The 25639-nt window shown below is 39.9% G+C and overlaps 1 protein-coding gene across 1 annotated transcript in view; it reads right to left on the bottom strand.

The window, feature by feature from the left end:
* Positions 1 to 24534, bottom strand: part of GUCY2F (guanylate cyclase 2F, retinal) — a 135014-nt gene extending 110480 nt beyond the window's left edge. The window contains 2 exon segments of the mRNA XM_054580399.1: positions 1951 to 2252; positions 23805 to 24534. Coding sequence (XP_054436374.1) covers positions 1951 to 2252; positions 23805 to 24534 — 1032 coding nt within the window.
* Positions 24535 to 25639: the final 1105 nt, after the last annotated feature.

Below are 25639 nucleotides of genomic sequence, written 5' to 3'. Positions count from 1 at the left end.
TGTAAGTACACCAAACAACTGTTTTTGAACAACCACTCAACCACTTGAGGGATCCTTGTAATTCTTGATCAAATTGATCAACTGTTTTCAGGTAAATATGTGTTTATCTCCTAAAAGGCAGATTTATTATTAAACATATCAGTGGCAATAAAGTTCAAATATTTCTGCTAGACATTTTTTTTCATTAGAACAAGAATCAGCAAAATCTTTGCTATCAAGACTCAGGAGAGAAAGAGATAAGTAAACCTAAGTGTCATCTGATTTACTTATTCAGAGAGAGAAGCAGTCCACAGGATAAAGAAATAAAGGATAAGAAGGAGAATATTATGGTGAATATAAATGTCAGACAAAATCAGCTGCCTAGTTGACAGCCTTCCTCTTTGGTAACAAAATCCCAATTTTGTTTATAATTTTCCAACAGCCATAGAGTTAGTCATGGTTGTCTCATTCCTCTTTATAAATTATTGGTTTAAGTATGGGTATGTAATACAGTTATGACAGGGGACATGTGGCAGAAGGTTGCTTGAGGAGCTTCTGTGAGAGGGACATTCCCCATTTCTGTCTGTAGACATGGCCGGCTGCGTGTGATGTCTGAACTGTAGCAGCCATCTTGGAACATGAGAACAATCAGATCATGAGGTCAAGCTAGCATGCTATGACTTGCAAAGTGGAAAAATCAGAAGAATCTGGTTCATTGATAACATTATTGAGTTGCTGAATAACTGACCCTGGAGCTCCCATACCTTCAAATTTTGAAAAAGAAAATTACTTGGATCATTTTGTGTTGAGCTGTCTGCTACTTACAGCCAGAAGCATTATAATTAATACAGTATGCTAGCAAATGCTAGAACTTTTAAAGCTTATTTAGGTGTCATTCTAAATATACTACTGAAAATTACTGACTTCTACATCTGGCCTCCAATCTATAAAAAACCCTCTGTGTTTTTTCTAATCTAACTTGCATCTTAGGCTTCCCCATCTTCCTCTTATATTCCTCATCTTTTTGTATTTTTCCTCTTTGTCTTTACTCGCCATTCTTTTCTGTTTTATACCCTCACCACTTCCTTTCCTTACTCTGCCCTTAAGTGGCTGTGATTTAAAACTGAAATATGTTTATCTATACATCCATCTATATATACATAAACATCTATAAATATTGTTTCTTATATATTAGAAGGTAAGAATTCTTCCCCATTCCAAATTTCTTTCATATAGAGGTAGTCCTACTAGCAAAAAACACCTGACCTCTCTCCACTCCCTTACTCATTCCTTCCCACAAAGGAGAAATGACTTAATTGGACTGGTTAGTTTGGAAAGAACTGAGAATGTGTATCCCAGCCCTTCCTAAGGAGTCAGCAATAGGGAACACACACTCTACTATGCTCTTCCAGGCTGTACATTTTATGAAAAGGATGCTGTCATGGGGCAGGAATATAGTGGTCCAATTATACTGATGACTAGATGGAGAAGTCTGATCAATCCTTAGATTCAGTAGTGGGAAGCTCAAATGCCTACAGACAGAAGCTAAACTCTCTGATAATAAGTTTTATCAATAATAAAGGTAATATATTCTTATACACTACCTCACTTGTCTTATTGTTGAATTGGTTCAGAACTCGTGTCAGAAACAAGCCTTCTTCTTGCTAGACCCCCTTGATCAGCACTAGTATATATTAAAGTTTTGTTGCCCTGTTCACAAATATATTTTATTTATCTTTCATGGCTGTATGCTATCATTGTGGGTTGCTTGAAGGTGACAAAGATTTCCACAATAATGTTTTTGTTTTATAAATGTTTTCTGCAAAACAAAAGACATATTTAATTTGTCTGTGACTGCCTGCTATTGATTGGGTTTCCTATGGAATAGAGGCTCTTGATAGAAAAAAAAAAACATTTACTTTATTGATTTTTTAGCTTCTTGCTCATGATAACTTATACATCTGTACTTACTTGATCTGACTCCAGTTTCTCAGAAATTTCACCTCTAGCTGCTACCTCTCAATAGGCTTGATAGAAAGTATTTTCTTGAGACTCTACTGCAATGGTCAACACAGCATCATAAGCTTCCCAGAGTTTTGGGTCATTTTTCAGAACCTGGTAGGAGGTATGTCTATAGGGTAAACTGTAGAACAGGGCATCATAGGGAACAAAGATATAGGTTCCATCAGTCACACTCAGATAATGAGCCCACTCCAAGAGATGTGTCTGAGTTTCTCCCTCAGTCAAGGCTGAATGCATACACATTATGATTACTGAAACCAACAGAGCAAGAAGGTAGTGACAGCAATATGTTAGTAAATATAGTACCCCAAACTACAGATTTGGAGAAGTAAATATATGTGTTATAACCAATTTGTAAATGATTTCTATCTTTTGCCTCCAAGATGAGCAAAATTTGAAGTCCTGATCTGAGGCTGAGGTATGTTCAGGGACTCTGGATTAGGCATAGGGACAAAACAAATATGTCCACAGGTGCAGAACCTAATACTAGGTAGAAACAACAACAAATATAGAAAACAAATGGTAGCATAATGAAGAGACTTTGTGGTTGGAAGACCTAGGTTCATATCTTACCATCATCAGTTATTAGCTGTATACCCTTAGGTAACTTACTTAACCTCTCTCTGTCTCATTCATAAAATGGAGTTAATAAATATCTGTTTCATGGGGTGGTAGTAATGATTGAAGAAGAAATTCATACCAAGGGCTTAGCACATACCTCTCAATAAATAGTAGCTATTATTATACCTAAGAATAAGTAAGCTAGAAAGAGATGATGGGAGATACTCCAATTGCCACTGTTACTTTTTATCACCAAACCCCTAAAAACATTTCAGTAGATTTTGACCTACTGTTCCCACTCTCACCAGGATCCTTATAGACAATGAATGGCACTAATTTACATTCACCTATAAATGTTACTAATATGGGTAAGTTCAACTTTTAAAAATCTAACTTCCCTACAATTGGAATTACTTTGCACTCAATTTAGTTCTTCCTAGATTTATAAAACTATGTTGGTTAGCAAGGCTACACTAGAATAGAGTAGATTAGAGGAAACCATGGCTGAAGAATGGGAACTATATCATGAGACTGAAAGTCTTATACACAATTTTGCCCTCCATGTAAATGAGTTTAGTGTAGGCTCACTTGCACTTCAGTACCCACATCTTTAAAATGTAGATTCCAATCCATTTCACAGGTACATTGCGTAATTTAATTAAATAATGCTGGTAAGTATTTTAAGCTCCTTGAAGAAAGGAAAATGTCCTATTGCAATTGATAAATATTAATTATACATGCTTAAGTGGGAAGCTTTAATCTCAGGAAGTTTCCCATCTGACTACACTTAACTAAGTTCAATGACTGGTCCTTGGAATTTACACATTGTTTCATCAATTTTCAAAAACTTTCTTTGCACTTGTTAAATAGCCCCAGAAAAGTTCCCCTTGGAGCTAAAGCTGGTACCCTTCACTTTTTCAGGAATGAATTATGAAACTGATTTAAACACACCGCACACGCGCATGTGCACACACACACACATACACACACACATAACTTGAGTTTCCAAATGACCGTTAGCCCCTTCAATATAATTACCTTAAGAGGTTCTAAATGTATTGTGATGCTTAAACCTTTCTTCAAATTCTCTAGGGATATCTTTGGAGCTAGTTTATGAGCCACACAGGGGATTCAGCCTCCCTTGTGCATAATCACATATTGTATAATGAGAAACTAGAGAACCAAAGAGGTTTGACAAGGCAAGGGTTGGATTTAGAAAAAGAAACTAGAACCAAAGTTCTCCAACTTCCTACATTTATCTACACTATTAAACAGTTTGGTCAAATAAATCTAGTAACAGGGAAAAACTGAGTTAAGTCAAATGTTTCGGTTAGTTGGCCAGTTCGTCCAACAGTATCCTTGGAAAATAGGTCAGTATTGACATTTTTCTTCTACAAAAGCAGGAATTAGATGACTCAACTGATGTTACCCAATAGAGATAGAATTCTATTTAATTTACTTAAAGAAGTAGAACTAGGTGCTTTGTGTTGGTTGAAATATATGAAATAATTTTAACATATAATACTTGTAGTGGGTGCTATAGTGTGCCACACAAATGTACCCTTCATAACTGAAGCACTAATTCTCCTAACTGCTGGGAGTGTTAGGAGGTGATAGCTGATGCCTCTCTGGGAATTGCCCTTAGCTGAGGAAAGCCACATTTCCTGAGGTCACATCCCATCATTAGTGTACTGGAGTCAGCTGGTGCTGGTAACAGAGCTTATGGTTAAATCTTCAGGGATTTTGTGAGCTAGTTAATGTCATATTTGTAACATAAAATCAGGCATGGTGGTGGTGATTACACTATTAAAATGAGCTAATGCTACAAATCAGAGCTTCCTCCTCCCCACTGAAGAGCTGGCTGTTAAAAAATTATTTTCACATTGCACCCATTTCTCTGCCTCAGCCTGTACCCAGTGACTAGTCAACATGGAGATATAAAGGCCAAGAATATTTACCTCAATGCTGGAACACTCTAAGGGGTTATCCCAGCTTGAGAGCTCCCGTTGGGACTGGTTAAGGCCTTTGTTGCAGCTACACGACCATTCCATTTTTCTTTCTGCCCAATTTTACTGCCTTCTCTTCCTCACAGGTGATGTCCTTGAAAACATTCCCCCAATAAGCTTCTTGCACACAAATATTCATTTGGCAGACATTTTTTCCAGGGAACCAACTTGGGACACTGATTTAGAGCCCCATTATGCTCTGAACTGACTTCTATCATGGCGTATACAATATGTATTTCCCCTATTTACATCAGCTTCCACTATGAAACTGTGAGCTCCTGAGACTGTATGTTATCTATCCTGGTATGTATTATCTTGGTACATATTAGGTACTAGGTAAATATTGTTTAAATGAATGTTTGAAAATTTCAGAAAGAGAGGTTGTATACTTGGGTATCTCTTGTTGGTACCTTAAAAGACATGGGCATATTTGAATTGTTAGTGTGGAGCAACAATTTGAAGTGACATTTGCTGAGCAGGTAGATACTACCATGGCTATTTTTAATGCTTAGTATCATTAAATATGCTCAAGACTTTACTCTCAAACTGAATCTCTCACTGAGGACATTTCAGATAAGAAGTCAGAAGTTTCATAATTGGAAATACCCCTAGAGACCATCTAGCTCCTCTCTCACTCCCATTACTTTATGGGTGAGGAAATGGAAGCTTTGAGATGGAATGATCATAGGTTCCTCTGTTTTTTGTGGCAAGACCCTGCTATTGAACATAATTAAATTAAAAAGCATAAATATGGAATTCAAACAACCACATCTTAATTTAATAGATTGCTTCATGAACAGGGATTTGTAGATGAATCTGGTCTACACCATGATATATTAAATAGCTTTATTATCTCAAAATTACATTCATTAAAATGGGATTTTACCTGTAAGTTGTTGTCAGGAAAGGATTAGTGGACAGAAACCTTAAATCCCAGGCAAGGCCTGGGTCAGCAAGTGATAGTTGAATAATATCAATTCCTAAGTTTCCATTCTCATTAGTACCAGTCAAGCTATTCCATGACCAAAACAAAGACCAGGAGATACATTCTCCTGAGTTCCTATCTTACCAGGATTTAATATTTGCTCTGTATCTGAGTTACCTGAACCCTGCTCAATATGTCTAGCAGCTCGATGTCTTTATACTGTGGTATCCATTATGACAGGCTGTCCAGGACCCCCTCTTTCACCCTCAACACTAGTAGCAGGAAATGTCATGAAACTCTAGGAAAAGCTAATCACCAAGTCACTCAACTCCTACTTCTTTTTCTATATTAAAATACTCTGTCTAATATTTCCTTGTGATAGAGGAACTGTGTTTCTGAGAAAGCAAAGTTATTTTTTTTTTATTTCTCACATCTTACTGGCTATGTAGTCCTTGGGAAGAGAAACTGTGCCCAGTCTCACACTTTTTTAGGTGGAAATTATTCCACTAACTTTTGCTGAAGAAGCCCTTAAGAGTCATGAGCATACAGTCTTGCTCTGAATTCACAGAAACCCCCATTCTATCGTCTTTGCTCTTCATTTTTACCATTTTGTGACATTTTCCACCACTAACATCTATTTTAACCTATTTTATTTTAACAAATATTAAGAGAGAGGGGACAGTAGGCAGGTCAGGGGAGGAGGGGGGTATTCAATGTGATTTACCCCAAGCCTCATATTTCTCTAGGATTTACCCCATCTGGCCATACTATGAAAGAAGTAGATTCATACCTTCTTCCTCTGTTTTCCCCTACCCAGTCTATAAAATGGATACATAAAAATAGGTTAGGAAGATGTAGAATCTGCATGCTTCCCAGCCCTCCCCCTCCCCCACAGTGTGATTCAGTACAAGAGGCTCTCAAAGCATACTTTAAGAACACTGCACTAGGTGACGTGTGGCTGTTTCTATTGGCTGAGGACACCCCACACATTTTCACTTTAAGTCCTGGGACCACCACTTACTTAGCTGCCACAAATGGTGACCAGTCCAAGTACCTCAGCATGATGTCAGACACATATTACAGTCAATGGCCATTCTGTCTGCATTGGGTCATTTTTCACATACCCAATACAACTGGTAGTGCAAGTGCATTTATTGCTGTCCAGCTTGAAATAAGTTTTTAATATTTCTCCACACCTTGCAACATATGTTTTCTTCAATCTTCCTAACCTGCTATACAGATAAGTCCTCTTAAATACAGTAAACCTAGATGTTTAGAGATTATCTCTTCTGCTGGGTCTTCAATATTTTTTATCATTTTTGATAGTGGACCCATTTATGAGAGTAAGTTTTTCTTTCACCACTTATATTCACCTACATTTATCTATGTCAAATCCTATACCAATTTCCCTATCAGCACTAAGACTCTTGGCCATAGCTCTATCAGTATCACTATTGTTATTACTGTTAAGAAAACAAGGCCTGGTACCCTGAGGCACTTAAAAGAATTTCATTAGTGGATCCAAAAGTTCAAAAAGAAAAATGGAAGGGCTGAATTATATACCACACACAGAACACAAGATCTCAAGTGAGTATTCTTTATGGTCATACCTCAAGTTGACAGGAGGCAGTAGAGAATGTCTTTCATTAGACGAGTGGTTCACGAAGTGTGGACTCTGAACCAGCAGCATCAACACCATTATGAACTGTTGAGAAATGCAAATTCAGGGGTCCTACCCCAGCCTTTCTGAATCAGAAACTGTGTAGGAAAGACCCAGCAATCTGTGTTTTACAAAGCCTTGCAGGGGATTTTTGTACCTAGGTAGGTTTGAGAGTCACTGCTTTAGACCAACCTGAATATATATACCTGAATATATATCCTGGCTTTCTTATTCATTATATGTGTGACACTGGGCAAATTATTTAACCTCTTTTAGCCTCAGAAGTCTCTTCTATAAAGTGCATTAAATTATTATTGGCCTTACTTTATAAGGATGTCCCAAGATTTGAATGAGATGGTCCATACAGAGCTCTTGCAAAATAGCACATAATAAACTCTCAATAAATATTAGCTATTATCATTGCTGTTATTATTATTTCTTATGCCCAGCAATCTTCAATAGATAGGAAGAGGCTAGCCAGGTTCCTAGAAATAAGAGAGCAATACGGTATCTAATTTTTGGAAGAGCAAAAGAAGGCCATTCTGATTGTGTCCTATTTACTGAACATCATATTGTCATGAAGAATTTCCCATTCAGAAAGATTTAAAGGACTTCCCCAAATGGTTCAACAACCTGGTAAACCCAAATTGAAAGGCGTTCACAATCAGCCAAGCATTGATAGGCAAAGAGTTGAGGAGAAGGAAAGAGGGCTTGAAATAGCCATTTGAAAGGTTTTCTAAAGAGCTTTTTCAGTTGGGCCTCCTGCTAGCCTTTGTGAGAATTAGCAAAAGAACCTATTCAGAATAATTGCAATCCCACAGGTGCTCTGCCTGATGAATGGATGCTCTTTTGTCCCATTTGATCAAAACCTCCATCAGGGCTCATGGTTAAAGAGGCAGAGAGTAAACTGGATTTTGGCCCTCATGCCCACTCATTTTCCCTTGTGTAGGGCACAACCTACATAACCACACACAGCAGCCCTGACTGTAAATTGAGGTCTTTGTCTTTGATTATATCTCTCCTATTTGACTTTGTCAGAAACAAATAAAATTGGTAATTGCCCTGAAGTTTAAAAGAAATGTGCTGATAATCTGGGAGAGGTTGAATACCCCCTTCTCTGAGCCGTCTTCATTATCCCATTCTTTGGTGTTAGTAACACCTACACCTACCTACTTGTTTTTTGAGATTCACACATGTTGTAAAATTTGAAAGAAAATAACTATTTCCTAGATAATTCTGAGGATTAAAGAGCTGTTCACATGCAAATTGGCATTATGGCTGCTTTGTTGTCTCTATAGTATCATCAAATAACATCCCTGCTGTTTCCTCTCCCAAGAGCCCACAGCTGTTATTATTGTTATTGTTATCATATTTACTATTAAATTTCATCATCATCTTGGTATTGTGTAAGCACAATTTAGACCTGATTCTGAGAAAGTCAGTCCTTCTGACTCCTGTAAGGTGCTGGTATTATTCCTAGTTGGAAACACAAATTTACAAGAAAGAGAAATAGCTTGACAGCCAGTAGTAGCCTAGGTTTCTCTCCCCTTCCTCCCATCACTATCTATCAACACTATCACCACATGAAGCTGTAATTGCTGTTATTGTGAGCAAATCAGACAAAGCCAATCTTCCAACCACTTCTTTTACTTCCAACTAGTGCCAGTTCTCTCCAAAGGAAAGGATTCCTTTTCACTGTATTTTTTATATCACAAAAGGTCCTTCTCTGAAGGTTCACTTGGGGGTCTGCAGTATTGAGAAGTAGTCTCATATCCAGCAGAATATGAAAGGCCTGCCTTCCCCATCTCTTTTCAGCTGTCACACAAAAAGCTTAGAGTCTTTTTCAGTCATGATAGATAACAGCTAGGAATACTTTAGCAGTCTCAGTCTTACCAGTTGAGAGGGGCTAAAACATCAGCTAGAGATTTATTCTGGTTTGTGCTGTGCTTGATGTGTTGTAACTTTCCTCACTGTTCTGTTGGCTCGATCCATACTCATTGGCTTCTGGCTCAGTTTTTCATCAGATCTCCCATTTTCTGATTGAGCTGCAAATGTGCTTTGAACCATAGGCCACTTAGCTAAAGTCCTAAGACTCTGTCTATTTATGTTTATAATCTGGATCCTACTTCTCATGCTCCTAGTAGCTGAGGCACTGTTCTCAATGGATGACAAAGTGGACAACAGGTCTATCTTATTTTAAGACTTATTCCCCTTCCACAGCTCTTACTGTCACATCCCTCCTACTACTTGGCATGCCCTAAGATACCAACAACTGGCAGTATCAAGTGTAAGTGAGTACCACACACTCTGGACATTTGCACACTGACCTACCAGAAAGTATACTCAGAGTACAGCCTAACCTATGGCTCGCTTTCCTTGCCTGTCCTTCCCCCCACCCACCTGACCACATTCTGACTCATGTTGCTGAGGTCCCAGAATGCCTCATCTGAGTCTGCCTGTGTTTTGTCAGAAATCAGAGACAAAGTCCTAGGGTGCACAGGTTTGTCTTCACTACCTTTTATCTCCCTTTCTGAGTCCCTACTTCATTTCCTGTTGCTGTCCTCTTTACCCAGAGTCTTCCTTTTTTTCCATAAATACGTACCTTCCTCTCTGGGTTTCCCTCATAATCTTAAAATTTTCATTTTCTTAGTGGGTTGATCCATACTGTTACAAAGAAACCAATCTGATTAAACAAAGTCATAAGACAAAAATGACTAATAACCCAACATAAGGAACATTCATTTGCATTTTCATTAACTTAAAGAAGTGGTTCTTGACTCTGGCTGCATTTCACAAGCACATGTGAAGCTATTTAAAATATCTTTGTTGGGGTCCCACTATTAGACCATCAGAATCTCTGGAAGTAGCACTCCGGTATCAGTACATTTTGAAAAGATGTTCAGGTAATTCCAGTGTGCTGCCACAGTGAGAACCTCTGACCTACAGAAATAAATTTCTAACAGTAAGGCAATATTGTGTACCTTTTCTACTTCCCTACCTCAAATAAGCTGTGGGTGGTGAGCACTCAGTCCTATCTTCTCTCAGCCTGACAGCCCCAAGAGCTTCAGGACTTGGATTTATTTAACATTTCATGGTAGAGGTCAAAATGTCATTTCAAATGGGTGGGATATGAGACACTCATGAAATGTAAACTTGCAGAATACACCTGGCTTTATGAGAATTTGTAACATCTTATGAAGTTATGATATTAAATATGTAAGCCTTTTTCTGGCATGACTTCTCCCAGGAAATGATTTTATATTTTTAAAATAATTCTGAGCTCTGCTTTGAAAGTATCAGCTCTATTATGAAGTAATCAGAGCCACACTGATTGCTTAACATTAAAGTATCTTGTAGAGGGAAGCTAAAAGCAGACTACTGTAGTTCCTGCAACTAAAAACTCCTGGCCTTATCCTTACATAATGATCTTAATTAAGGACCAAGACTGAAGACACTTGAAACCTAAAATGGGATTCTGGGTATTGGCCAGGCCTTAGCTGAACCATTCTCTAAAATGCCCACTGTTATGTTAAGGAAATGACTGGAACTAGGACTAATCCTAGAAGTAATCAGTTGGACAAAGTAGTGTCTGAGCTGTCTGTCCTAAAGTTGTGGGGTGGCTGCAATGAGGAAATAAGCAGGGCTCCCACAAATTACTGCTACTTTCTAGAAAAAGGTAAAGTGGAGATTTTAAAAAATTAGAATAGAAAAAAATTAAAATCAAGTGTCACAGGGTTTGCAATAAATGTAAGTAAAAGATTTGATTTAAAAGGATCAGTAAGGACCCTCTTCCCCAAAACGTATACAACATACCCTGGGTAGTTTCAGTGGGTCAGTCCAAAGTGCTTCACAATTTATCCATTCTCTTGTAAAAAAAAATCATCTTTGAACATAAAACTTCTCTTGAAAGGGGAAAGATTAAAATTTAGGCAGGCTTTTTGAATATGTTTAAAATTATCAGCCAGACATGGTGTTCCATATCTGCTACTTGTGTGCTACAGAGAAAGCAGTCCTGGTTTGGGGGTGAAGGACAGAAGGGGGACATGCATTTTGGAATCCAGGTAAGACAGATTCTAAGTGAGATATGATGACACAAAGGCCTGGGGCACTTATGAGGGAAAGTACCAAGAAGTATGTGAAAGGAAAAATCTCCCTTCAGAGGCTAGAACAGAAAAAAACGGAGTGATAAGAACACCCCAATAAGGAATCCAAGTTGGCAGAGGAGTAACTGGAAGCTACACTAACCTCTTCCCAGGACCAATCTGGAATTACAACTAAATTGTAGAAAAAGCATGCAAAATAACTAACTGAACACTAGCTGGAGAGAAGCCTTATAACCAGACAAAAGAAAACACTTCACCACAATAAGACTGGTAGGGAGTGATGGGGAGGTGCGAGAGGGCTGACTGGGCTTCCATAGGTGGCAGCTGATGTTCTGGAAGGAAATTTCAACAGACAGGGGATGCTGCCTGAATACCAAGCTGGGCTCCCCAGCCTACAGTACAAGAGCTGGGAAAGGAACCCAGATAACATCCAGCTGTGAAAAGCAGCAGAGTTTCTGTCTGCCAGAAAGAGATGGCTGGAGACACAGAGAGCCTCTTAAAGGGCCAACACACAAAATTTCTATTGCAGCCACTTACCCTGAGAGCAGAAAGATGGCAAAGTACACTAGAGATGCTTGAGGAGAAGCCAGTTGGTGGCTCCGGGGAAAGAACTGACAAAAGAGCCACCAGGATCCCCGTGCTGAGTCATTCCCCATACTGCAGAAGCCATCTTTCTCAGGCAGAGCACTCCTATCCAAGTGACATCAGCCACAAGGGAAGTAATAGCCCCACCCACAGGAATTAATCTGCCCCACTCTGTGGTGTTTAGGGCAGGCTGCTGATTACAGCTTCAGGCTATATCACTGATCAGTTAACCACTAAGGTGGAAAATACAAAGCAGCAGCCAAAATAGGAAAACAAAGAAACAGACCCCAAATGAAAGAACAAGAGAATTCTTCAGAAGAACTAGAGAAAATGGAGGCAAACAATTTATCAGACAGAGATTTTAGAGTAATAATAATCAATGGCATGCAAAAAAAACCACATAGAAACCATAAAAAAGAAGCAGTCAGAAATGAAGAATGCAATATCTGAGATAAATAATACACTGGAAAGAATAAACAGTAGGTTAGATGAAGCAGAGGATTGAATCAGTGATTTGGAAGACAAAGGAGAAAAAAACACCCAGGTGAAGCAGCAAAAAGAAAAATGAATTAAAAAAAATTAGGAGAGCTTAAGAAACATTTTGGACAACATGAAGTGTAACAACCTCTCTATCATGGGAAGACCAGAAGGAGAATAGAATGAGCAAGGGATCAAGAACATATTTGAAGAAATAATGACAAAACTTCCTTACTCTGCTGAAGGAAAAAGACATACAAGTCCAGGAAACTCAGAGAGTCCCCTACAAGTTGGACCCAAAGAGGAGACACATCATAATGAAAATCACAAGGCTTAAAGACAAGGAGAGAATCCAAAAAGGCACAAGAGAAAAACAGGTAGTTACATACAAGCGAACATCAATTAGACTGTCATCTCATTGCTCAACAGAAACACTTCAGGCCAGCAGAAAGTGGCATGAAATATTCAAGGTGATGAAAGCAAGGCTACTTACCCAGCAAAGCTATCATTTAAAATTGAGGGAGAGCCCTAGCTGGTGTGGCTCAGTGGATGAGCACCGGCCTGTGAACCAAAGTGTTGCTGGTTCAATTCCCAGTGTAGGGCACATGCCTGAGTTCAGGCCAGGTCCCCAGTAGGGGTGCACGAAATGCAACCATACACTGATAGTTCTCTCCCTCTCTTTCTCCCTCCCTTCCCCTCTCTAAAAATAAATACATAAATAAATAAATCTTTAAAATTGAGGGAGAAATAAAAGCCTTCCCAGACAAGAAAAAGCTAAAAGAGTTTGTTAATAAACAAATAAACAATCTAACTTCACACTTAAAGAAACTTAGAAAAGAACAGTAAACAAAGCCAAAAGTGAGTAGAAGAAGGAAATATCAGATCAGAGTAGAAATTAAATAGAGTCTAAAAAAAGGTATAAAAGATCAATGAATCCAAGAGCTGGTTCTTTTAAAAGATAAACACAATAGACAAATCTTTAACCAGACTCATTAAGAAAATAATGAAATCCCTGGCTGATGTAGCTGAGTGGATTGAATGCCGGTCTGCATCACAGTTCAGTTCCCAGTCAGGGCACATGCCTGGGATGCGGGCAGGGTCCTCAGAGGGGGGTGCATGAGTGACAACCGTACATTGATGTTTCTATCACTCTCTTTCTCCTTCCTTTCCTCTCTCTCTAAAAATAAATAAATAAAAGCTTTCGGAAAAAAGAGAATGGCCCAAATAAATAAGAAATGAAAGATGATGAGAGAGATTAAGATGGCGGAGGAGTGAATGGGACTCGCGCTGAACTCCTCCAAAGACCAAACTGGAATTGCGACTGAATATTGGAGTAATCACCTGGGAAACAATGGAATGATAGTGGGAGAGGAGCCTTGGAGCCACGGAGAGTGGATTCAACTCTCACACATTCCAACAGGTGAGAAGTGCGGTGGAGGCTCGAGAAGGTGGGCTGGGTGCCCACGGGCACTAGCACCAGAGGGACATTGAAACGGCCAGTTAGCTTCCCCCGAGAAGAATGGGGTCTGAATCAAAAACAGGGACCCTTAGACTACAGTAGCTAAAACCAAGAAAACACGGACAAAACGCAATCCCGAAAAGCTTAGGGGCGCTCCCTGCCAGAGACAGGTGGCGGGGGATGCCAAGAGACATTTAAAGGGCCAGTGCAAAAATTGCAGTGGCAGCCACCCTCCTTGATCTCTGGGTAGAGGCGGCAGCAGGGTGGGCTGGTGCCTGCAAAAACACTGGTGAGGAAAACATTGTGAAGAGAACTGACAGGGCGGCCGGTGGAGCCCTGGTGATGATGCACCTCCCACTCTGCAGCTACCATCTCGCTCAGGCATAAGGGAATCAATTAACCTGCCTTTTGTGCTCTCTGCACACAGCTTGTGCATGTGAACTGGGGGTCTGAGTGCAGACTGGCTGGGAGAGCCTTGAGGAGAGACTGGAGATGAAGGCGTTGGGGAAAGAACGGGAGGAGGAACCAGGGAGTCCTGACTGCCTCCAAATTCCGAAGTCTCCATTGTGGGCTGGAAAGGCGCGCCCCCAAAAAAGCAGAAGAGGGGCGCACATGAACCAGACTGCCCACGATTGAAATGCAGTCCGCACAGGGGTGGATCCTTGGCCGAAGCGGTCACGGAACAGCCCAGAGACCCCTGAGGAGAGACTGGAGAGGGAGGCGTTGGGGAAAGAACGGGAGGAGGAACCAGGAAGTCTCGACTCCTCCTCCTTGCATAGTCTCCATTGTGCGGGAAGAGGCCACACCCCCGAAGAGCCAAAAGCCGAAAACAACATAGACACCTCAAAGCCACCTAGTGCAGGCTCCGCACATTTGCGCCGAGTGACCCGCGAAGGTTGGTGAGCGTGTATGTAACCTGCCCGGGCTGGTGAATGCTCGCACCGGCCAGCAAGGCCTCCCACAGACTGGCACTGATATGGCCTGTGAGGAAGTGCACAGAGCGCCAAGGGCAGGCGTAAATTGACCCGCCCACCCGCGATTGCGGAGCAGCTCACAAAATTAGTAGATCCCGGCCGAAGGGGTCACAGAGCTGCCCAGAGTCCCTGGAAGAGAGACCTGAGACAGTATTAACCGGAGAGTCCTGGAGCTGACTTCCTCCCATTTCCATAGTCTCCATTCAGCCAGGGCAAGCAATGCACCCAAAGAGCCAAAAGCGGGGAAAACACGCAATAGAAGACCCTAAACACACCAGTGCGGGGGAGCTCGCCAGCCAAGGGGGCCAGACGAGTACGTGAGGTTGCAAATAGGCCCCCTGATCTGGGGCAACCACTCGGGAGCCCAGGCAGGCTGGGGATCATCCCGCGCCGGGCAGCGCACTGAAGGAGCCGGCGTGAGAGTGCAGAGCGATCCCAAAAAATAGTCCAGCCCTGACCGAAGGAGTCACAGACCTGCCCCAAACAGGAGTCAGACACAGACAGTAGACTCCTGGAAGGCTGAAAAAAATAACCGAAGGTCATAGAGGGTCAACAATTGACATTAACAAAGGCAGGCCCAGAAAGAAAAGTAAAGGGAAAAAATAAATAATTAATTAACTAAAAAGACCCAACTACTACCATAGAAGTTTAATCCACAAAGCCAGGAAATCTAGACAGCCCAATGGAAGCAGAAGCAAAAATAAATAAATAAATAAGTAAATTACTTAACAGACTCTCACAAAAATGGGAAGGAAAAGAAGTTCCCCCCGAATGAGTGGAAAAGGGGACTCCCCACAGAGACAGCTCAATGAAATAGAGGCAAGGGAACGATCAGATATTGAATTCAAAACAATGGTTCTAAGGAACTCAATGAACTCAGCCAGCTCAAAGATAACTATGAGAAACTGCAGAGAAACGATCAGGATCTTACAACAAACTATATCAGCCTGGAAAAGGACATAGAAGCTATCAAGAAGACACAAGAGGATATGAAGAATACCATTTCTGAATTCAAGAACACAGTAGAAGGAATCAAAAGCAGACTGGAAGAAGGTGAGGATCGAATCAGTGAGATGGAGGATAAGGTAGAAACAAGCTCCCAGAAAGAACAAGAAATGGAAAAACGGCTGAAAAAGAATGAAGAGGCATTTAGGGAAATGCAGGACAACCTGAAATGCAATCATATCTGTATAATAGGGATACCAGAAGGAGAACAAGAGGAGCAAGGGATAGAGAACCTCCTCGAAAAAGTAATGATGGAAAATTTCCCTAAGTTGAGGAGAGAAAGGCTCTCATGGATCCAGGAGGCACAGAGGACCACACTCGAGAGGGACTCAAAGAGGTCCACTCTAAGACACATCATCATTAAAATGGCAAGTATCAAAGACAAAGAGAGAATCCTCAAGGCAGCAAGGGAGAAGGAGAAAGTAACATACAAGGGGGCCCCGATACGCCTAGGAGCTGACTTCTCAACAGAAACACTACAAGCCAGAAGGGAATGGCAACAAATATTCCAAGTCATGAAGAGCAAGGGCTTACAGCCAAGGCTGCTCTACCCAGCTAGGCTCTCAATTAAAATAGAAGGGGAAATACGGAGTTTCCCAGACAAAAGAAAGCTAAAAGAATACATCTCTACCAAACCAGGACTCCAAGATATGCTAAGGGGACTGGTTTAAGCAGATGAAGAAAAGAATGAGAGAGAGAGGAACACATGTACAAAGAGAAAAGTGAGTAAGTTTCTATCAGTAATATCTCTTAATGTAAATGAACTAAATGCCCCAATCAAAAGACACAGGGTAACTGAATGGATAAGAAAACATGACCCACACATATGCTGCCTATAAGAGACCCATCTCAGAGCAACAGACCTTCACAGATTGAAAGTAAAGGGATGGAAAAAAAATATTCCAAGCAAATGGGCATGAGAAAAAGGCCGCGGTTGCCATACTTGTATCAGACAAAGTAGATTTCAAAACAAAGGCCATAAAAAGAAACCCAGAGGGGCACTTTATAATACTTAAGGGAATAATCTATCAAGAAGACATCAAAATTGTAAACTTATATGCTCTCAATATAGGAGCCAACAAGTTTATAAGGAAATTGTTGGATGACCTCAAAAAAGATATAGACAGCAACACACTGATAGTAGGGGATTTCAACACCCCACTGTCAAAAATGGACAAATCTTCCAAACAAAACATTAATAAACATGTTGTGGCACTGAATGACACACTGCATCAAAGAGACTTAACTGACATATATAGAACCTTACATCCCAAAGAAGAAAAATACACATTCTTTTCAAATGCTCATGGCAGTTTTTCAAAGATAGACCACATGATAGGACACAAAGCAAGCCTCAGCAAATTCAGGAATATTGAAATAATACCAAACTTTTTCTCGGACCACGAGGGCTTGAAATTGGAAATCCACCTCAAAGAGAAACTTCAAAAACTTGCAAACTCATGGAGACTGAACAGTAGAGTATTAAACAATGAATGGGTCAATAATGACATAAGAGAAGAAATCAAAAAATTTCTGGAAATAAATGAAAATGAACAGACAACAGTCCAAAACCTACGGGACACAGCAAAGGCGGTCCTGAGAGGGAAGTTCATAGCAATACAGGCTTACCTAAAAAAGATAGAAACATTTCAGAAAAACGACCTAACACTACCACTTCAGGAACTGGAGAAACAACAACAAATAAATCCCAGAGCAAGTAGAAGGAAGGAAATAGTCAAGATTAGAGCAGAACTGAATGACATAGAGATGAAAAGAACAATTCAGAGGATCAAACAATCTAGAAGCTGGTTCTTTGAAAAGATAAATAAAATTGACAAGCCTTTAAGCAGAGTCATCAAGAAAAAGAGGGAGAGGACCCAAATAAATAATATCAGAAATGAAAGAGGAGAAATAACAACTGATACCACAGAAATACAAAGGATTGTCTGAAACTACTATGAACCATTATATGCCAAGAAATTTGAAAATCTTGATGAAATGGACAAATTTTTACAAAAGTATAATCTTCCAACACTGAAGGAGGAAGAAACAGAAAGCTTGAACTGACCGATAACAGCTGGAGAAACTGAAAAAGTAATCAAGAAACTCCCGGCACAGGAAAGCCCAGGATCGGACGGTTTCACAGGAGAATTTTACAAAACTTTGAGGGAAGAGCTAACCCCTGTCCTTCTCAGACTATTCCAAAACATCCAAGAGGAGGGAAGACTCCCAGACTCTTTCTATGAGGCCAGCATCACCTGATCCCAAAACCAGATAAAGACCCTAGAAAGAAAGAAAACTAAAGGTCAATTTCACTGATGAATATAGATGCTAAAATCCTGAACAAAATTGGCAAACTGCATCCAGCAATACATTAAAAAGATTATCCACCACGATCAAGTGGGATTCATCCCAGGCGTGCAGGGATGGTTCAATATAAGCAAATCAGTAAACCCGATACATCACATACATAAAAGAAAAGACAGAAACCACATGATCATCTCGATAGGCGCAGAAAAAGCATTCAAAAAGGTACAGCACCCTTTTATGATGAAAACACTCAGCAAAATGGGAATAAATGGGGCATTCCTCAACATAATAAAGGCAATATATGAAAAACCTACAGCCAATATCATACTCAACGGGCAAAAACTGAAAGCTTTCCCACTAAGATCGGGAACACGCCAAGGATGTCCGCTCTCACTGCTTGTTTTCAACATCGTATTGGAAGTCCTAGCCATGGCGGTCAGACAAGAGAAAGAGATAAAAGGCATCCAAATAGGAAAGGAGGAAGTAAAGCTATCATTATTTGCAGATGACATGATAGTGCACATAGAGAACCCTGTAGACTCTACCAAAAAACTCCTCAACCTAATAAGTGAATTTGGCGAAACAGCAGGACACAAAGTCAAAATTCAGAAATCAAAGGCATTTTTGTACACCAGCAATGAAATAGAAGAAGAAGAAATCAGAAATAAAAATACCATTCGATACAGCAAGAAGAAAAATAAAGTACCTAGGCATAAATTTAACCAAAGACTTAAAAACTTGTATGCAGAAAACTAACAACATTGAAAAAAGAAATTAAGGAAGACACAAATAAATGGAAGCATATACTGTGCTCATGGATTGGAAGAATTAATATCATCAAAATGTCCATACTACCAAAAGCAATTTAGAGATTCAACACAATCCTTATTAAGAGACCAATGACATATTTCACAGAAATAGAACAGACATTTCAAAAATTTATATGGAACCATAAACGACCTCGAATAGCCGCAGAAATTTTGAGAAAGAAACACAAAGTAGGAGGGATCACAATACCGGACATCAAACTCTACTACAAAGCCACCATACTCAAAACAATCTGGTACTGGCACAAGAACAGACCCATAGACCAGTGGAACAGAATAGAAAGCCCAGAAATAAGCCCAGGTCTCTATGGGCATCTAATATTTGACAAAGGGGGCAGAAGCATAAAATGGAGTCATAATAGCCTCTTCAACAAACGGTATTGGGAGAGCTGGATGGTACATGCAAAAAAATGAAATTGGATCATCAGCTGACACCATACACAAAATAAACTCAGGATGGATAAAAGACTTAAATATAATTCTCAACACCATCAAAGCCCTAGAGGAGAACATTGGCAGGAGACTCTCAGATATCCCACGCAGCAATTTTTTCACTGATATGTCTCCTAAAGCAAGGGACATAAAGGAAAGAATAAACAAGTGGGACCTCATCAAAATAAGAAGCTTCTGCACGGCTAAAGAAAACATCAGCAAAATGAAAAGGGAGCCAACCCTATGGGAAAATATATTCGCTAATCATACATCTGATAGAGGTTTGATCTCCAATATACATAAAGAACTCACTCAACTCCACTCCAAGAAGACAAACGATCCAATCAAAAAATGGGCAAAGGACCTGGGCCGATGCTTTTCCAAGGAGGAGATACAGAGGGCCCAGAGGCATTTGAAAGGATGCTCAGCATCACTAGCCATCAGAGAAATGCAGATCAAAACCACCATGAGGTACCACCTCATACCTGTCAGAATGGCCATCATAAACAGATCCACAAACAACAGGTGCTGGTGAGGCTGTGGAGAAAAGAGAACACTAGAACACTGTTGGTGAGAATGCAGACTGGTGCAGCCGTTGTGGAAAGCAGTGTGGAATTTCCTCAAAAAGCTGAAAATGGAACTGCCTTTTGCTGCAGTGATTCCCCTGCTGGGACTATACCCTAAGAATCCCAAAATGTCAATTCCAAAGGACCTATGTACCCTAATGTTCATATCAGCACAATTTACAATAACCAAGTGTTGGAAGCAACCTAAATGCCCATCAGTAGATGATTGGATCAAAAAACGATGGTACATATACACAATGGAATACTACGCAGCAGAAAGAAAAAAAGAACTACTAAACTTCGCAACAGCATGGATGGAACTGGAGAGCATTATGCTAAGAGAAATATGCTGGGGGCGAAAGACAAATACCATATGATCTCACCTTAAGCAGAACCTAACCAACAATACAAAGATGCAAGGAAAATAAGACTAGCAACACTGAAATTAAAAGAAATCAACAGAGACAAGAGGGAAAGAGGGGGGGGGAAAGGAAGGGAAGGGGAAAGTCAAGGAACATATAGCAAGGACTCATGGACAAAACCAAAGGGGAAGAGCTGAGGGAGGGAATGAGGGAGAGGGCAAGGGAAAGGTGGGGGGTAGTCAGAGACAAATGTATTTGAAAAAATAAATTTAAAAAAGTCAACAACAGGCTCTAAAGTAAATGGATACTTTTTCATATCTTAAAAAAATGAAAGATGAGTTGTAACAAGTGGCACCAAGAAATACAAAGGATTGTAAGAAAATATTATGAACAAATATATTCCAACAAACTGGACAACCTGTACAAAATGGATAAATTCCTAGAAACATACAACCTTCCATAACTAAATCAGGAAAATCAGTGAATCTGAATAGACAGGTTACACCTAGTGAAATTGAAGCAGTAATCAAAAAACCAACAAACAGAAACCCCAGGACCAGATGGCTTCACAGGTTAATTTTACCAAACATTTGAAGGAGAGCTAACACCTTTCCTGCTCAAACTATTTCATAAAGTTCAAGTGGAGTGAAGGCTCCTGAACTCATTTTACAATGCTAGCATTATCTTAATTCCAAAACCAGATAAAGACACTACAAAGAAAGAAAATTATAGGCCAATATACCTAGTGAATATATATGCTAAAATCCTCAACAAAATATTAGCAAAAAGGATACAGTAACACATCAAAAAGATCATACATATGATCAAGTGGGATTTATTCTGGGAAGGCAAGTTTGGTACAACATTTGCCAATCAATAAATGTGATTCACCAAACAAAATGAAGGATAAAAACCAAAGGATCATATCAATAGATTAAGAAAAAGCATTTGATAAAATCCAGCACCCATTCATGATAAAAACTCTCAGCAAAGTGGGAATAGAGGGAATACACCTAAACATAATAACGGCCGTATATGAAAAAGCCACTGTCAGCATCATACTCAATGGGCAAAAAATACAAATGTTCCCCTTAAGATCAGGAACAAGAGAGGGATATCATTTTTACCTCTCTTATTCAACCTAGTACTGGAAGTCCTAGCCAAAGCAATCAGAAAAGAAGAAACAAAGGGTATCCAAATCGGAAAGGAATAAGTTAAACTGTTATTATTTGCAGATATCATGATACCATAGATAGAGAACCCCAAAGATTCCACCAAGAAATTTCTAAAACTGATAAATAAATTCAGCAAAGTAACAGGATACAAAATTAATATCCAGAAATCTGTTGCATTTTTATAGGCCAAAAATGAACTAACAGAAAGGGAAATTAAGAAAACAATCCCATTCACAATTGCTTCAAAAATAATAAAATACCTAGGAATAAACCTAACCAGGACGTAAAAGACATGTACTCTGAAAATTATAAGGCACTGAATAAAGAAATTGAAGAAGGTACAAATAAGTGGAAGCACATACTCTGTTCATGGATAGGAAGAATTAATATCATTAAAGTGTCCATACCACCCAAAGCAATCCCCAGATTCAATGCAATTCCAATCAAGATTCCAAGGACATATTTCACAGAACTAGAACAAATATTTCAAAAATTTATATGGAATCACAAAAGGGCCCACATAGCAACAGCAATAGTGAGAGAGAAGAACAAAGTGGGAGGACTCATGCTACCAAATATCAAACTATACTATAGGGTCATAGTAATCAAAACAGCATGGTAGTGGCATAAAAACAGGCACAGAGATCAACGGAACTGAACAGAGAGCCCAGAAATAAAACCACACCTTTATAGTCAATTAATATTCGACAGAGGAAGCAAGCACATACAATGGGCTAAATATAGTTTATTCAATAAATAGTGTTGGGAAATTGGACAGATACATGCAGAAAAATGAAACTAGATAACCTTCTTATACCACACACAAGATTAAATTCAAAATGGATCAAAGACTTAAGTGTTAGACCAAAACCATAGAAATCCTAGAAGAAAACATAGCCAGCCATATCTCATGCATTGTCTGCATAAATTATTTATCAGATATATCTCCCCAGGCAAGGGAAGAAATAATAATAAACAAATGGGACTACATCAAACTAAAAAGGTTTTACACAGCAAATCAAAAAAATAGAAACACAACCCACAGAATGGAAGAACATATTCATTGATACATCTGATAACATCTTAGTATCCAAAATTTATTAAAAAACTTATAAAACTCAACACCAAAAAAAAAGAAAAAAAGAAAAAACAACCCAATTAAAAATGGGCAAAGGACCTGAATAGGCACTTCTCCAAAGAGGACATACAGATGGCCTATAGACAAATGAAAAGATGCTCAATGTCACTAATCATCAGAGAAATGCAATTTAAAAACACAATGATATATCATCACACACCTGTCAGAATGGCTATCATCAATAAATCAACAAACAACAAGGGCTGGTGAGGATGTGAAGAAAGTGGAACCCTTTTGCACTATTAGTGGGAATGCAGATAGGTGCAGTTGCTGTGGAAAACTTTATGGAGATAACCTCAAAAAATTAAAAAAGGATCTGCCTTTTGACCCAGTGATCCAACTTCTGGGAGTATATCCGAAGGAACCCAAAACACCAATTCGAAAGAACCACTATGTTCATTGCAACATTATTTACGATCACCAAGATATGGAAGCAGCTCAAGTGTCCACAGTAGATGATTGGATAAAACAACTATGGGACATTTACACAATGGAATATTACTCGCCCATAAATAAGAAGAAAGTTTTACCCTTTGTGACAGTATGGATGGACTTGGAGAACATTATGCTAAGTGAAATAAGCTAGTTAGAGAAAGACCAATACAATTTGATTTCACTTATATGTGGAATCTATGAACAAACTGAACAAGGAAAATGGGGATAGGATCAGAGATGAAGAGATAGATGAAGAGCAGGATGATAGCTAGTGGCTGGGGGGTTGAAGGAATTGAGCAAAAAGGAGAAAGGACTCATGGACATGGACAACAGTGTAGTGATTGTTGGGGGAAGGGGTATAAGGGGTAAATGCTAATGGGAAAAATACAGTCAAGGTTGAATCAAAAAAATAAGAATTAAAAATTAAACATAAATATATTATGCATATTCAAAAAAAATGAACAGCACTCTCTGGCTCATCTGAAACCACCAGGGGTCCTAAGGGCATAGAGGGTATGTGGGTGCAGTTGCTATTGATGCTATTCTTCCCCACACAGGTGGTGAGAGCAGGCACTGGCATATATGAGCACTTTAACTGCAGAATTATTTGTACCTTTATTCAGTTAATAAAATAGGCTCTGTTGAAGGACAGTCTTGGGGCCTGCGTGGGAGTAGAAAAGGGAAACCCATGAAGAACTGGGGAGTAATGTGCTACCCTAGGGCTTAAGGGTAGGAAACGTTTTAGAGATTGTAGTATCTTTCTCTGAGCCATGTTTAAACCTCAGCTAGGAGAAAGCACACACTTCAAATTCCCTCTCCCAGGCAAATCTGCTGGAGAGCTTTCTGAATGCTTTGGTTGTCTTGTCCTGTAGTCAGGACGACCCCTACAGGTAAGCCACAGCTCCAAAGAGTATTTGCAACTTGATTGGCTGTGTGCACCCAGATGTCTTCATCTTAGGAAATTACTCCAGCAGGAGCCCACTGGAAATATTCCATCACAGTTAACAGCACCTGGATATGAGAAGGGAGTGTCTGAGAAAATGTCCGGTAGCTATTTTTATTGTCTAATTCATAATTTACACAAACCCAAGAGAAAATCCCTTTGTCCCAGCTGTTTCCAAGGAGTGCGGCTGTCTCGCAGTAGCCAGGGTTGGCAGATCCAATAAATCCTGAGGCCATCTGGTGGTAAGAAATGAAACTGGAGAAGGCCCTGGAAGTCTAGCAGTCTTCACTGAGAATCACATATCCAAAAGAGTAACTCAGGTCCAATGATGGGTCTCTGTTGATCCATTCAGTGGCTAATTGAGCAGCAACTTTAGGCAGGGCCTTTGAGAACAACTGATCACAAGGCCAAGGGCCCGCTACGTCTATCTTGTAGGGGGGTGCCCACACCTGCTGTGGGAGGATTGTGAAGGCCAGGAGGTACAAGCACCACAGGAGCTTGAACGATGCAAGGTCATAGTGTCCTCACTGTCTTCTGGTAGCCTTAAACCAGACCGTAAGTTGAGAGAAAGGCCAGAGTCCTGAGAACATTGCCCTCCTGTTTCCAGCAAGCTACAAAGAGATACTGGAAGTGTAGTGTGCTTTCCTGAGATGAACAGTGGTGTTTCCAAATGCTTGTCAATTAAAGAGAAAGATGTGTTACTCATATTATTCCTGAAGCTTCTGGAAATATTGGTTATGAAAGAATGGCAAAGGAATAGCTGTCCCCAAACTAAAAGTTTCTTCCCCTTCCCCATGACCAAAACTCCTTTTCTTGTTCTTCCAGTACTCCTAATATTAGTAGATGGCACTTCCATCCACAGTTCACCCATTTCAATTGCTCCAGTCAGAAACCTGGTAGCCAACTGAGACTTTTCCTTCTTCTCTGTCCCCGCATTCAATCCATTACCAAGTCCTGTTGATTTAACTTCAGTAATAACTGCCCACCCCATGTGTTGTGAGAATTATATGGGTTAACATACAGCAAGCACCCCTAACAGGGTTTGACATGTTGTTAGCATTTTTTAAATTTTTTACTTTTAAATCATGTTTATTCTATTACAGTTGTCTCAATTTTTCCCCCTTTGCCCTCCTCCATCCATCCGACACCCATCCCCTGCTCCCACAGTCAATTCCCACTCTGTTGTCCATGTCCATGGGTCTTTCATACATGTTCTTTGTTTAGTCCCTCCTCCTTCTTTCCACCACTGTCCTCCTTCCACATCCCCACTGGTCACTTTCAGTCTGCTCCATCTTTCCATGGCATGTTGTTAGCATTATATTATGGATGTTATCATTATTATAGTTTTAAATATGTCTACTTTTCTCCACCATACTGCTCTCTTGGAGAGAGAGAAAGATATAAACAGATAATGGCAATGTAGGGTAAAAAGTGCTATTATTGAAGTAGCTCAGACTGAGGAAGACAGAGAAGATCACCTAAACCCAGATTTCAGGGGAGGGGAGGAGGTAGGAGAAGGGACATCTCTCTAGTTGAGTATTGAAAGACAAGTCCAGGAGAATGGGGTTGTGGCTGGGGGAGGGGGTGCTAAGAGCCTTGCAGGAAGAAAGAACAGCATGAAGTAAGATAAAGACTTTTTTTTAAAAGGATATGTTAGATTCTCAGAATTATATGCCATTTGCTCTGCTCAAGTCT

Source organism: Pteronotus mesoamericanus, unplaced genomic scaffold (assembly GCF_021234165.1).
Source record: "Pteronotus mesoamericanus isolate MK-2021 breed Mesoamerican mustached bat unplaced genomic scaffold, CSHL_Meso_final contig_58, whole genome shotgun sequence".
In the NCBI taxonomy this organism is placed as follows: domain Eukaryota; kingdom Metazoa; phylum Chordata; class Mammalia; order Chiroptera; family Mormoopidae; genus Pteronotus; species Pteronotus mesoamericanus.
The sequence above is the reverse complement of the archived record's forward strand: the minus strand, read 5'-3'. Positions and strand labels throughout refer to the sequence as shown.